The sequence below is a fragment of the Lepidochelys olivacea genome (genome assembly GCF_965140295.1).
Source record: "Lepidochelys olivacea isolate rLepOli2 genome assembly, chromosome: 8".
NCBI lineage: Eukaryota > Metazoa > Chordata > Testudines > Cheloniidae > Lepidochelys > Lepidochelys olivacea.
The window spans coordinates 46816274-46831949 of NC_140418.1; the positions used below are offsets into that span (position 1 = coordinate 46816274).

At 50.7% G+C, this 15676-nt stretch overlaps 1 protein-coding gene across 2 annotated transcripts in view; it reads right to left on the reverse strand.

The window, feature by feature from the left end:
* Positions 1-11847, reverse strand: part of PRRX1 (paired related homeobox 1) — an 82481-nt gene extending 70634 nt beyond the window's left edge. Inside the window, exon 1 of one of the 2 annotated variants that reach the window (XM_084637123.1) lies at positions 11148-11845. In XM_084637123.1, the coding sequence (XP_084493249.1) occupies positions 11148-11388 (241 nt within the window). In that variant the 5' untranslated portion in view covers positions 11389-11845. Of the gene's footprint in view, positions 1-11147 lie in introns of both variants that reach the window. The other variant, XM_084637124.1, reaches the window with a different exon arrangement.
* Between the last annotated feature and the right edge of the window lie 3829 nt (positions 11848-15676).

The following is a 15676-nucleotide window of genomic DNA, read 5'->3' on the forward strand; positions in this document are numbered from 1 at the left end:
GCTCCCCTGGCTCCTGAAGTCAAACACCAGCTATCTCAACAGCACCAAGGAATGATTCAACTGTCGGTTCAGCAGGTGCAGAATGACAGTTTAATGCACTTTTGGTAGACTGAAGGGATGTTGGTGTTGTTTATTCACAAGATTGAACCTCAGTGAAAAAAATATCCCAGTAGTTATAGCTGCCTGCTGTGTCCTGAATAATATCTGTGAAGCAAAGGGAGAAAAGATGCTGCTGGAGTGGAGGGCGGAGGTTGAGCAGCTATTTGCTGAGTTTGAACAGCTAGACACAAGGGATATTTAAAAAGCTCAGCACAGAGCTATAAAGCTCAGGAAAGTTTTGAACAAGCACTTTAACAGTGAGCCACAGTAATCCATTGTGGTGTACTGTGCTCCACCTTGCCCTGTTGTTTGGGGCCAGTTAGAAACTGTATGGTCCTTGGAGTACATCTATGGATATAACACTGTCAATGCACCTATTAATTTTGCAGTGCTTGCTGTGCATTTACAATAACACTGTGTTTTTCATTGATCCTGTGAGTTGTGTCACTCTGTTCAGTAACAAGTAAGTGGGTGCATTTAGAACTTCTAGGCACTCTGAAGCATATGTTGTGATGAATTATTTTCCAAATAGAATTTTATTCAGTAATAAAACCAGCACAAGGAAAAATCTTTGAAATCTAAAAGCAAATACATTAAAACTTTAATAAATTAATGGAACAGAACAGGAGGAAAAAACATTCACATCCATTTTACCTATGCATACATCAACCGTGGCTCTCACAGGTTGGTGTACGTGAAACTGTGGTTGTCCTTCATGTCCCCTGGGGTGCACTGGTAAAAGTAGGGACGCAGACCCTGATGCCATATGGAATGTTGAGGGAGATATAAGGAGATGCTGCAATGGAATTCTTCATGGATTGCAAAGGGTGGTGAACTTGGGATTGTTGAACTTGTAGGTCTACCAGAGTCTGCAGCATCTGTGTTTGCTTGCAGAGAAGCCCCATTATGTCCTGATAGGTCTCCCTCTCCTTTTCCTGCTGGGACTCCTGGGCCTTTTGCCCTGTCCACTCTTTCCTTCTCCAGGCTGTCTGCAATGTTCACTCTCCAAGACCTTAGTCTGATGCAACTGAGACTTGCAGGATCTCACTGAATATGTCATCCTAAGTCCTCTTCTTTTTCCTCCTTATCTGGCTCAGATGTTTCGCGGGGGTGAAGGTAGAGCCCCTCAAGGCCACAACAGCAGTAGCTGCAGATAAAACACACACAGGTACCATTGTCACTATAGTCACCACAGAAAGCAAAAGTTAAGATTCAGAACTCCCCTCCCTTGCTCCCCTAAAGTTTTGAACAGGACATGCTTATTAACACTTCTGCTTTGGAGTGTTTGTGCACGGCACCAATCACTGCACCATGGAGAGTATGGCCCACCAGGGGTGAGTGGAGGTAATTGCTCAGCTGCATGAAACTATGAGCACAGGGAAATGGCACTGAATACTAGCACCAGCCATGGTGATTTTAGCTAATATCTCACTCCTGAGAATAACCAAGGCACAGAGAGCACAGCTGCTACTGGCATTCTGAAGATTCCTGGGCCCATATGCTGCTAGTCTGTTTACTGCAATGGTGTCAGCCAAAGTTATCCCTGACTGGCGTGGGAAAGCGTCCTACCACAGAAGAAGAAATAAGGCTGCCATCACTGGAAGCCTTTGGGAGAGGATGGCAGAGTACCTCCATGGAAGTTTCATCGAGATCTCAAGGGGATTCAAGGGATGTCCCTGTGTACACAAACTGTTCCACATGGTCCATTCCCTCCTCCCCCGCCACACACACACACACACACACACCTAACTCTACAGAGGAATGAAAAGCAGATAGCAACTCCACCTCTCTTTGCTGTACTGCTACCTCTTCTAGTGCAAGTAAATTAATGACAAGGTGATAGCTGTGTTCTGTTAAATTGGGGGAGCCTTCAGTACATCACTGTAATGGGGAAATACAATTACACACTTACCGGAGGTTCCTTGCCCTGCATTGGACTCGCCCGTGCTCCACTGCCAGGACTGACTGGACTGGAGTCTCAAACAGGTCCTGGCTTCGGACATAGCTGGACCCCCTGGTTGCAAGTCCTCTATCCTCCTCTGCTTCCTCCTCCACCTCCTCGTCCTCGCTGTTCATGCTGTGATGAGGGCTCCTCAGAGGTATTCACAGTGGTGCGTAGGGTGGTGGTGGAGTCTCTGCCTCTTTGTAAAAGCGGCTGGTCTGCAGCTCAGCACCAGACTGACTGTTTGCCTCCCTGGCCTGCCACAATTCCTTTGCTTTCATGCAGTACTGCTGCTGATCCCTGTTCTAGCCCTTTTCCTGTATCCCCCGTGCAATCTGCTCAGAGACATCCATGTTTCCACAGCTGTTCTGCACAGCCTCTTCTCCCCACAGGCCCAAGCCAGAGCGTGGCTGGAGCACACAATGGGGAGCTGCTAGGTGTGCTCACCAAGCTGGACAATCAGGAAAAGGCATTTCAAAAATTCACAGGGTTTTAAAAGGGAGAGGTCCTTCTGGTCACTGTGATGTTGGGCAGTGGAGTTCACAATTGTGACCAGAGTGGTCAGTGTCAGGCATTGTGGGACAGCTGCTGGAGGACTGTTAGGATAGACAGAAGTAAAGCAGTGGCTACATTCATGCTGCATCAACCTCAGTACATCAATCAGGGCTCAGTGCGGTTCAGGGACATGGTGTTACTGCGTCACCATAATGGGGCACTCACATCACACCAGGGGGAGACTAATTTAAATGCAGACACATTCACAATTAGATTGATGCAAGGTGGCTCTTGTCGACCTAACTTTGTACACCGGGCCTCAGTCTGATTCTAAAATCAGCTAGCAGCATAAGCTCAGATATACTCGACAAGGAGAAAACAGCAGCCCCAGACTCTGGGGAAGCTCAGTTCTCCAGTATCAGCTCAAAATGTCACCCTATCAGCTGTGTTAGTTTAACAGCTTCAGCGGAGTTTACTTTGGGTATCAGGGCAAGAAAACCCAAAGGCAGGTTTTCAGTGTTTCCCCAAGTCTCCCTCCCCAAGTCTGGTTTGCCTCAGCAAAACACGTGTGTGTTGGTAACACTGAGACGTAAATAGTCCCTTTTTTCTGTACTTTGAAATCTGCTGATGAGAAGTGCAATCTGAGAGCCAGTTACTAAAGTAAATAATAACAACAACAATGACCTTGATTTTGGTGTGGAAGTTCAGACTGAGGGGATCTCTGGGAGATGATTTTTGACTTTCAACTGAAAAATAAGGATAGCATTGTGGCTAAACAACATTTGCAAGTTACACTTGCTGTATTTACCTTCAATCAAACAAAACACAATAACGCGCTAATACTAAATGATTACTCGAGTTTGCCTCTTTGGAGCTGATCGACCCTGAGCAATGTCTCACTGGAATATTACAACCTCTTCCCCCCTCATCTCAGCGGCTGCTGCTATAACCCCGCGGGAAGCTGCCAAGTCAGGGGCAAATCCAGCTTCATATATTTCTTCCTCAGAAAAAGAAAGTCCCTTTTAAATCGGATTTCAGGCAGAGCCCTGGAGCTCCGAGGAGTCGAGAGAAACTTAAGGCCTGATTCAAAGGTTGTTGACTTTAATAAGATTTTTTTTTCCATGCAACTTCGGAGCCAGCCTTCCCAGCAGAGCAGGCAACCCCCATGCAATGCACACAGGGGATCCTCAGAGGAGTAACCAGCGCGGCAAGTGCATCGCTTACCATTTCAGATTGGGGGCTGACACGATGCAGCTCCCTGAATGGGAAGCGATCTCTGCTAAGCGTCCAGGGAACTGGTGCCGCAGTGGGGAGGGAATTCAGCCAACCCGCGCCCCGCGAGCGAGCTTCACGCCGCAAAGAGACATATTCGCATCAGAGTGCTTTAGCGAGCAGGGCTTTTAGGTCCGTCCTCTGCCCCCCGCCCGCCTCCAGCAAACCTGTAAACGCAGGCGACTGGGGGTTAAGTAGCAAGCGCCTGGAAATGCTGTTTTAAAGGAAGGCTTTCTTGTTCGGCAGGGTGCATTAGTCACTGACTTTCAGTTGGGGCTTGAGCGCCTAAATCCCTTAGCGTTTGAAAATCTCCCTCCTCGATTCTTCTTTCCTTAGACACCCCAAAGAGATTGCAGGGCTAAACCCCACCTCGCCTTACTCACCGGAGTAAAGGTTGCTCACAAAGGCGTCCTGCGGAAGTCGCTGCGGGTACTTTTGCTGTGGGATCGGGCCCTCCATGGGAATTCAGCTTCTTTCTAAAACGATCTCATTTCACCGGATCGGTAATGAGAGGTACAGAACTAACACCGGTGGCCTAAAGGGCCAGTGGCTTTATTCAGATCCAGCCACCTCTAAAATCAAATTCGATTTTTTTAAAAAAATTCCCTGCTCTGTGCTGCTTTGCTGGATAAAATATGAGCCAATCCACGCACCCTGGGTCCGTTTTAGTCGGGTACATTCACTGGCTGGTGTGGTTAAGGCTAAGCAACCCCTTTGTATAGCTTCCAGCCATAGAATTTCAGGAGGAAGAACCCTACCGAGCTAAGGAGATTTTTGGACCACATAGACATTAGGTTACATTAGTATACATACAATTATTTAAAATCAAAGTGTGTCGTTTTTTTAAATGCCAACAATAGCAAACGAAAAGGTAGCAGATTTGGGAAGAAATGACAACTTTAAATATGGAAATGATTGGGGTTGTTGGAAGTATAGATAGATAGAGATAGATAGATAGATAGATAGATAGATAGATAGATAGATAGATAGATAGATAGATAGATAGATAGATAGATAGATAGATAGATAGATAGATATTCTTGTTGTTACTGTAGGTTTGTCTATTTAATGTGTAAACCCTTGCAGGTTAAATAGCAAAGACTAGCTGCTATTCCAAATGGAAAAACTCCTATCGCATGTCACTGGAGCCAGAATCTGGCCCAGATCTCCAGGCCCCGTTGGCGTTCACAGGAGCGTTGGAAGGACTGACTACAAAGATACTAGACTTTTAAAAACTCCAGCGACTTTTTAGCGCTGTCAGAAGCAGGGCTGGCTGGAGGTTCCATTGATCTGGGCCGGGGTGGCTGTTCTGTCTAATCCCTGCCCGCTTTGTAAATGTTTGGAGACTGGCTGGAGGAGGAAACGCAATCCTTATCCAAACAGCCTTTTAACCTCCAGTCCTCTCTGCCCCGTGAACGCTTTGTATGAGCCTGTCATAAACCTAATTAATGATCCTTGTTACTTAATCTGAAACGGGGCTCCTGGCAAACAGACAAGCCTCTTGCCGCCGCACAGAACGGATTTTGAAAAGCATTTTGGTCCCAACCTAAATTCAGCTCGACGAGTTTCTCTCTCCTGCACCGAGAAGTCACTACGGCGCAGCTGCGTCATTTAACTTGTTGGGCCTCAAGAGGACATGACACGCGCCCCGCTTTCCATGGCTCTCTTTTCTTTTCTTACAGCAAACGAGAAATAAAGTGGAATACACAGAATGCTAGTGGGATGCTGTGGATTTTGTAGCGGTGGTTGAATAGAGGTGTTCGTCTGTAAATCCTATCGGTTTAGGAAACATGGGAATGTAAGAGCTGAAATTCAGATATCAGGGTGGTTATTTAGCACAAGTATCAGAATGAAACTTGGCATTTCATAGTGTATCGTCAATTCTTCTAGGAGGCCAGATTGGGGAATTGTTGGAATAATCCCTGAAATAGACCAGCAGCGATCCATGCGATTCCACTGCTTCTCCCATGCGGAGCCCTCATACAGTCGGGACATTGCAATTGACTTAAGGGGCCGGATTTTGCCAGGGGCTGGGTCCCTTCCGTGTGAGATCGGTGGATCTCTGCAGTCCCAAGCCCAGTCCCAAACCCCCCTCATTCGCCGCGCCCCGGCAATAGAGTTTTGGGCTCCCGAGGAGAGAGATCGGGCTAACGCGCAGAGGTTGGGGACAGCGTTGTGAATCCCCCCCCCCAGCTCTCTTCATGCGGTTCCTTTTAACATGATCTCTAACATTTGCCAGGCTCTGGGTGTACTTGCCGCTGTGTTCGTTCTCCACCCTTCAGTAAAAATTTAACAACTGTAATGATCTCACAGCGCCATACATACGTTTGATAAGCTTGTTTGAGAAATAGGCCTATAAAATGCAACCTCCCAGCAACTAGATGCCACATTTGTGCCTGTCTGTTGTTAATTGCCTCCCTCGGTATGATAGTTAAGCAGATACACTGAGAACGTGCTACATGGTTTCATGCTTTGGTTAGATGGTTAGTGGAAACCAGACAACGTTATTTTATGTTTTTAATTTAACTATCCCTAATAGCGTTTGCAAAGCTGTATGGAGACAGTCAAAGAAAGTATGACACCACACTAAATAAAGTTGCCAGATATAAATATTCCCTCGGGGCCTGAGTTTTCGCTGAAGTCAATGGGAATTTTAGCACAGTCTTCAGCACAAGCAGGATCGAAGCTTTAATAATAGCCGCTAACGGAAATATCCGTTGAGAGATAAATGATGAGCTGTGGCATTAATTATGGCACGCTGGGGGGGATTTTAAAAACGGATTGGGGCTTTGAAATCTGCAGGAAAGTTCTCTGTGTAACCGACCAGACGTGGCGAAACTGGGAGTAGGTCTGCGACATCCGTTTGTGCGTAAGGGAGAATTTCTCGCCACTGTAGAGGATGGTATTTTAATGTACGCTCTGCTAATGCGAGCCATGTGATCCGAAATTAGAAAAGAGTTTGAACTAGTATGGAGAGGAACGACAGATGCATTATAAAGTGGGCTACATCGCATTTATAAACCGGATCTGTATGTTGTAGCTACATCACATCGTATGACAATTTCCTAGAGGAAAATAACGATCTCAGGAATTTTATTCCTAGTTAATAAAACATTTATCTCGCCGTGCGGACAATAGCTCGTGCGGCTGGATTGGAGCACTCCATGGACTCTGGTTTGCCCAGCCACTTTCTTTGCAAGACTTACGTCTCCAAGCACAAGTCCCGCTCACTGATGCATTTATTCTAGCACATCAAAACGACCCCTGATTTGGGAGAAGTCATTTCACTCAAGGTGTCGGTCCAGGAGACACTCGCTTACGGTTCGTGCGCTCCCTGCGCTCAGATGATTAATATATTCCCTTTAATCCCTTTCTTCATGACTAATAGATTCCCCCTGCCAGCGCTCCGATTTGTTTCCGTGTCTTGGTAGGGGGACAAACAGCCCAGCTCCCACTTCAGCATGGTGTCTCTAATTGACTTCTAGTCTACTTTTTATGGCGACATATGCTTCTCACAAAGCTCTTATTAGGACAAGCTGCTTTCACTAATTGAGAGTTGCAGAATGCGGAAGGCAGGCTGGATTTCACATCCACCAACTCCAGGGGATTCAGGGAAGGAAAGGTTCCCTGCACACTCTGCATCGGGTCCCTAAGATCAGATAACCAAGGCAAACTAGTCTCCTCCTCAGAAGAGGATACCATTTCTAACCGCAGCTGCGCATCGCAGATCCCAGGGAAGCGCCAAGAAGCACGTGAAAGGCTACCTAGGGAGAGATCCTGTACCAGCCCTTGTGCGCAATGCTAACTCGGCCGAGCAAAGATTACGCAAGTGCAGAAGGGCTGCTGGACTGAGCTGTCGGAGGAGTTATTCCGATCAGCTGGAAAAGCAAGGCACGTGCAAGTGCCAATTAGGAAGCTGATTAATTGTGAGCTGCTAGGTCACATATGATCAGTACCATGAGCTTTACGATTGCAACTCACACAACCGAAATAAATAAATAAATAGCCCCTTCTCAATTAGAGTAAAAGCAACACAGGGAAAAAATTAACTCACCAACTGTTTAAAGCACCGCCTCAGGGGCGACTAACGCAACCCTTTTAATACCGATACCCACATTTTTTATAAATGTGCAGGAAGATCCCGACGGGAAAGTTATGCACGTGGAGGGCTCGATTGGGGGCGGACAGGACACGTTTAACGACACGTAGCTACACATGGCTCAGCTTTCTCGTGTATTTCGCTCGCTCTCTGCCATCTGGCAATGAATTCTCGGACTTAGGGGCGAGTTTGGCATAGAGGGACAAGGCCTAAAGCCCTCACCAGGCAGCTGACTCTAAAAGGATATTTTAAATCTATCTGAGGTGGGCATAAGGAAAGCTGCCCTCAGGCGTAGATGGTCAGTACCTAGCCAGTATATAGTCAATACCTAGCCTCCTTCCCTGCGTTGGTGCGTGTCATTTACTACCAAAGCACCACCGCTAGAATCGCCCACAGTCAAGTCAGCAAATATTAACCTGATCCCCTCCCCGCAGTCTGCCTTAGCCATGAAAGAGCAGACGACTGAGAGGAGCTCAGTATGTCCATTTCTGTTGTGCTTCGCAGAACTTCTGAAAGATCCTGCTTACTGAAAAGAAACAACCACAACTTAAGTCTGGATGGATGGCTAGATCAGTAATGTACGCCTGGTGAAAAAGCAATTGGCTTTTGCAACCCTGTGCCCGAATGAAGTCTTCTGTACTCTTCTTGTTTCCAGTTTTGCACATCAGTCAAATGCAATGTTTGTAAAAGTTGCATTTTTTTTCATTCACTTGCAAACACGTCCCAAAGCGAATGTGGTTTCTCTGGGTGGCGGGCTCACACAGGAGCAAAGCTCCTCAAGCCTGTAGCCCTCAGGCTGGTGGGCAGAAGGGGGAGCCTCGTGCAGGGATGGATGGGGGCTGAGGGATACACCAGTGAATAGCGGAGCCAGCCAGGTACAGGGCGCACTGCTTTTGGGATTAGCTTTAATCGTGTGGCTGGCTTCAATGCATCTCTCCGCGCGGTGGGTGTTGCTGGGGCCTCTTTCAGCAGGAAAGGTGATCTGTTTGATCCTATCGGAAAGGTGCAGGAGTATTCCTGTGTCCCCTTCCCCAGCAGCCACAGTGGCTCCGTTACAAACAGCGAAATCGCCTGGTTCATCCCCTCAAGCCAGGCACTCGCCGCACTGATCGCTTGTTGGCCTGCCCCAGCTCTGCCGCTGTACAGCGCCTAGCACAACGGGGCGCTAGGGCGCCACTAGGGCTCCTGGGGCGGCCCTACAGTAAATAATGGCCCTACCTGCGTCTGAGCCATTCCCTTTGAAAATAAGAGAGATGGACATTAAGGCAGCGTCAGGACCCTGTGGCTGGGATGCCCCAAGATTTAGTCCATCAGCCCTTAACCCAAAGTCCCCGGGTTAAATCCATGCTCGGTTCCACCCGGGGCCGGTGGGCGGCTCTGCCGGGCAGATAAAGGAGGCGGTTTTGGGCGTCCAATACAGCAAAGGGGGAGCGCTGATTAAACCGGCTCCAGAGCTCCGGCCTGCGCCCCCCACACACACCCGAGTTGGCCTGTCAGGACCGGAACCGCCCATGTCTCAGTATTAAACCCCTGTCCATTCAATCGGGCAGTGCCGGTAAAACCAGACTGGAGCGAGCGTGTCTGGCCTAGCCGGCTTCGCTCGGGCAGCAACCCCCCTCCACCCCCGTAGAGACTGGATTGAAATCCCGATCCTGTTCCCAATGGCAAAGCGCCCCGGAAAGAGCCAGCAAGTAGCAGCTACTCGCGATCTGATCCTGCTCCCACTGGAGTCCAGCAGGGTTCCGGCTCTTAGGTGAGAGCAGAGGACTAGGAAATCCATCCCCACCCTCTGGCTGCCCCTACTCTTCGGGCTGCAAACCCTCTTTGGAAGTGTTTACTCGTGTTTAAAAATAAGATACTTTGTCCTGTATCTAAAGTGCCAGAGACATCCCCTAGCTCCAGATCTTTCTTTTAGCGCCATCCACAGCGCGTTCTGACTGCAGATGACCTGGGACAAAGGTTCTTAAATCAGCAGGAAATAAGCTGAAGAGCTCAGACATTAAGATTGGCCAGTATGGGAGAAGAAATCCGTGTCTCCCACTTGAATGGGGCATCTGCTTTTCCAGCTAGTTACTACGTAAAGGAGGAAGGATTTATTTTTCAGAATGTACTAGGACAGTCAGGTTTTACTACTTGAGGGTGGAACGAAAAGCCAATCTCCTTCTCTCGAGTAAAGGGACATGAAGATGAAGAAATCATAGTAAAACTAAGCAGCCTACCAGGGCAAAGTCTGCTGGTTTGTTCCTTTTCATTTCCACTCAAATTTAAATACACATTGGGACCCTAAAATATAGTTCTCTTTTTAGTGAATGAGAGAAAAAGGCAGGGAAGGACGTTCTTTGGTTTTGCGGCGATATTTTAGCGATGTACTTGTGTGGAGTCGTGGTGCTTGTGTTGAGGTGGATGGGGGGAAGGTATCTGCGACCGGTGGCTCCAGGGGCCTTTTCCCAACCCCCCTCCTGGCCAGTCCCAGAGATTTATTAAAACCCTTCAGGTTCCAGTAAGTATTCTTATTTTATAGTTCAATTTACAAGACTTCTTAATTAAAGACCGATTCGGATTGAATCCGAGCTCTGATTACTGATCCCTTATCAAGGGCAGTCATTGCGGAGCGTGGAAAGGTGTTAGAAACCCCTGGATGCGGCTTTAGATGCGGATTTCACCCCTCCGCCAGCCCCCTTACACAGCACGGTGTGTCTGCCCTGCTCCCTGGGTACCTAACTCACACCCGCACCCCTGCTGCAGCCATCCCCTGGGCGATTAACAACCGTGCGTTCCTGGTGAGCACGTCTCCCCAACCTCTCCTGCCAGGCGCACACGGTCCCTCCCCAGCCCAGCCGCCCGATGTCCCGCTTGTGGCGCTGACGCCAGCGCCTGACTTCCCCGGGACCATGTAGCCGTTCCCCACCAGATACTGGCCCCTCTGCCCGATCCAGCAATAACTGCCATTGCTCACTCCCAGCTGGCCATCTCCAAGCCCTTCAGGCGCGCAGAGCTCAGACCGAACCCCCAATCCGACTCTCTCTTTCCAGGACAAGGACAGTCCCTTTCAAGCCCAGTCTTCCCCCAGAGTAACGCTCCCTCTGCTAAAGGACACAGCTCGAGCTGTGGGATAGTGTAATTACGGCAGCTCCCCCCGCCCCCCCAAAATTAGTTTGATCACAGGCTGTCCCCTGCGCGCTGCCGCCTGCTTTATCTGCGCCCCTGCGTTGCGCGCGGGGGAGCCCAGGTCTCACTTACTGTCCTGCTGCGGGGTGTCGCTGCCGCTGGTTAGCCCCGGGGATTCCAGCAAGCTTCTGCCGGCTTCCCCTACGCTCTCGTCCGCCTGAGCCGCCACCATGTCTCCGGCTTCCTCCAGATCCAACAGGTGACTGACGGAGAAGTTCTTTTTGGCCTGTAAGTTGTCCAGGTTGCTGGGGTTCTCCAAGCGGGTGGCTAGGACGGCCTGTCTCTCCATGATGTGGGCATAGCTGGAAGTCATGGTTTCCTCCAAGTCTTAAAGGGAAAGTGCAGGCAAAAGAGGAGGGAGAGAGGGTGGGGGGGGGAATACAAGGGACCCTCCCCAAAATCTCAGACGCTGTCCCCGGAGCAGGGGCGCTCCCTGGGCTTCCTTCGGCAGGTTCTAGGGGGCGAATCCGGCCTCCCTCTGCCCAGTTCTCACGCGAAAGTGACACAGAAAGCGAGAGAGAGAGAAGGAGGGAGGGGATGGGGGAGGGGGGGAGAGGAATCGAAACGTGTCTTTCAGGAGAAGCGGCGTATTCCCAGGCAGGCACCAGCAGCAAGAGGCTTGTCCCGGCTTTAAACCATCTCCAAGAGAGCGCGCTGCCCCCTTTGCGCTCCTGGTGAGTCTCAGGAGTAACTGAGGTTTCAGGTCACGGGTGCTGATGTCTTGCAGATGTACTCGCGAGTATTAACTCTCACCGAAGGGAAGGCGAGGGTTTTCAGGAGTCCGAAAGAGCCCCCCCCCCCGGTCCCCGGTCTCGCTCTCAGTTGCTCTCCCCCTCCCCTCTCAGTTGGATCAAGCCGCTCTCTGGCACTTCAAAAGGGCCAGTATGGCACACAGGGGAGACTTTGCAGGGAATACATGAAAATTGGAGACCCAAGGGAGGGCAGCTCGAGACTTAATAGGGGCCTGTAATTACGTGGCAAAGTCTTTGTGCTGTTTCTGACGTTTTACAGACCCCTCTTCTCCGGCGCAAACTCTCCCCCCACCACCAAAAACACACTGATTAAAAACTCCCCTCCCCCCCCCCCCTTCGCCAACATCTGATGTAGCGAGCGAGCGCGGGGAAGACCCTTTGCTTGTCTTAAATAAAGATCGAATTCTCTCTCTCCCTCCTTGCAATAGGATCTCTGGCAGAAAAGTCAAACTGAAAGCCACAGTCACTTCAAACAGGCTGATTATTTTGCTTCAGCATTAACTCCTCCTGATTTGTTTTAGATCTTGTTGGAGACTCTCATTTGCATGTTTTGATAACAGCTGCAGGGGAAACTTTTGGAAACAGTCCATGTCCATTCCAATCAAGTTTTCTCCTATTTTTTTTAACGTTTCCTGCTGTTCCAACCGTTTGGCTTCAGGCTATTAAGAAAGACGAGAGGAACCCAAACAAGGGGTTGGATTTAATACACAGATATTTGAACCAGACACTATATTATTAAATACAAGCATCAGCAAGCAACAATTAATGAAAGTTAATGGCTAGGGCGATCTGTTTGAGAGGTGCGATGCATATTTCAGGAGCCTTCTTTCTGCACCAAGTGGAAAGAACAGGTCTCCTTGCTGTTAGAATCCACGGAAATAGGGGGGTGGAAGAGATTATTTAAACAATTAAAACCCATTCTGTAATTCTGAACGATCTACACTCAGCTCTGGACAGATCAGAAATCATTAAAGCCGGAGAGAGAGTAGGAGAAGGCATTTAACGTGAACCCGGAGCCTTAATTCCTGTCCAGGTGAAACTCCCTTTGCAATCAACAGGGCTTGTGACCAAATAAAGAAATGGGCCCATAGTCTGGGAGAGCTGTGTGGAGCGATACGAAAACTTCTGATTCGTTCAATTAGTGCTTGGCCAGTTCAGAGGTTTACGTGAGCCCCGTTTTGCAGAAAGATTTACTCACAAACTTCTGTCCTCGACTTGAAGAGTCGAACCAAGAGAGAGAGGGGCCTCTGACGTGCCCCCAGGTGTAATGCTGCAGCAGCTTGAATAGCCTCATAAGGGATGAATTACTGCATGGACAGCAGGTAAAATATGACGTGCTTATTTGTAGAGATTGCAGCTCCCTGGCTCTCAAAAAAATCTGTTCGATTGAAGAGGGGTCAGGGAGGAGAACTAAGAGGGTTGCATGAGTTTTGAGTGAGGGAACTCCCCAGGAGAGAGAAAGACCCATGTGTTTAAATGGCCGGAGCCTGGGCTCCAAGCTGCCATAGCCAGCCCAGAATTTCCAGCCCCCTGATCTGAGAAAAGAACATTTGATGCCATCAAAGGGCTGCTGATTGAAACCAGATGTGCTTTCCTCGGCTCTTTCCATGCATTTAATTAAGGAGCCGGGATAGAAGAGACTTTTTCATCATTAGGTCTCCCTCCTCCTCCTCCTCCTCCCCCCAAAGTTTCCCCTTCTCGGCCTGGAGCGCCCAGAGCTGTGCCAGCTCCCCGTTTCCTCTTTGCATGGACAAATCTGAGCTAGCTAGAGAACCCGCAGACCTGTGTTTGCGTGATGAAATGGGTGTTTAGGAATCAGTGTGTGCCCTTCGGGGGGAGGGGAGAAGAGGGAGGGTGTCTGGAGGGAGTGCTTGTGGGTATCTTTGTGTGTGTGTGTGTGTCCGGAAGCACATGGCGGAGCGTGTCTGTGTGTTGAACACGAGTGTCTGCCTTCCTGAGGGGGCCTGCCTGTGTGCCTAGATTTGTGAGTGGGTGTGTTCGGACGAACGTGGGGCCCTGCGCCTGGCTGCCTGCCTGTGTCTAGCTGCCGCTTTGTTTCTCTGACTCGAGTCAGCCATGTAGCTGGGCACCCCGCAGCCAGCTCCCCAACGCTGAGCCCCCCCACCCACAGCCTTTTCACCGGCGTACTACTGCTGCTTTCGCTTTGGATTGGCTCCCCTTTTCCATGCCTGGCCCGGCAGCTGGTGCGCCCGGGTGCCAGGGAGTGGCCGGACAGCCTGGTGGTGCGGGTTTGCACGCGAGGTGCAAAGGGGAGGTGCGTTGCTGTGCCCCGGCTGGCCACGTGGGGCAGCAGAGAGGCCGCGCGTGGGGGAATGCTGGGGGACACGCGGGCCGGGACAGCTGCGGGTGGGGGGCAGTGTCCCGGCTGCGCTAGGTCCAAGCAGCTGGGCCTGGTGCCCCGGGCTCAGGGGTTGAGGCCAGAGAGCTAGGGTGGGTGCTGCGAGAAATGAGAGACCCTTAAAGCACGGAGCTGGAGGAGAGGACACGGCGGATTCCCCGCGCCGGCTCCCTTCGGGGTGAATTTTTGACGCCTCCACCCCATGCCAGGGTGGAGCTCACTCCTTCCTGGGCGCTGGCAGCCGACCCGTGACCAGAGCAGCTGCACAGGACCGGGACGCCGACCCATGGGCTATAGGCTGCGATCCTCAGCCAGACCTGCGGGGCCAGCCCCAAATGGGAAGGGTCGGGGAGGAGGGCCGGTTTGCAGTTGGATCGGAGCGATGGCCTGTCCAGTCCCCGCGCCCTGACCCATGGCTCGCTCCTATGTGTACTGACCGGACCCAGCTCCGGCGCGGGGATTGGGCTGCAGACTGTAAAACCTCCGAGGGCTCCGAACCAGGTGACCTGCTCCCCGCAGCCAGCATGACACGAGCTGAGATGGGGCCCGCCGCGGAATTAAATCCTCCCCCCGGGAGAGAAACAAGACCATCCTTCGAAATCTCCATTAATCCCTCCAACAGCTGCCTAGGCGAGTTGGGTTTATTTAACCTAGCTCTTAGCACCAAGCTGCCAGTCGGGGGAGAGCCCGCTTTCCCCGGCCTGCCCTTTAAAGCCAGCAGGGCTAGAGACACCCAAATCCCCCCAGGTTTCCCCAGTTTGTGATTAGAGAGGGTGGTAAATAAAAGGAAAGAAATCTAGGCGATGTATCTCCATCAGGTACACACCTAATCTAGGAGAGGGGGAAGGGGGGATGGAATCGCACACCGGCCAAGGGGCAGAGACCGGAAATTAATCATAGAATATCAGGGTTGGAAGGGACCTCAGGAGGTCATCTAGTCCAACCCCCTCCTCAAAGCAGGACCAATCCCCAGTTTTTGCCCCAGATCCCAAGTGGCCCCCTAAAGGATTGAACTTACAACCCTGGGTTTAGCAGGCCAATGCTCAAACCACTGAGCTATCCCTGCCCCCCCCCATTAGCTCATTTCAGGTGCCCCAAAACAAGTCCCGCAGATATTAGCGGCCAAAGCCTCAGGTGGGGAGCATTGGGCACAGGCCCCTTGACTTTCACAGTGGCAATTCACCCCAGCTGCCCAAGAGGGATGGAGAGTGGGCGTCTGTGCGAAGGAGGGACGATCCCCTTTAGCTGTGCGCGCTGCTGGAGTTAACCGGTGTGAACGGGAGCTGAAACTTCTCTTTCCAGCCCGGCGTGAAATCGGGGCAGGTGGCAGGGAGGATCCCGCCTATGATCTCCACTCCCGGAGCGTGGGCTGCTGCTGGTTGAAAACACCCAACCGCTGGGTCCGAGGGAGAGGCCAAGTGCCTGCTGCGCTCTAGGGGCGGCTAGCGATGGGGGGCTGCTGCGATCCCTTCTCCTAAGGGGCTATCGCT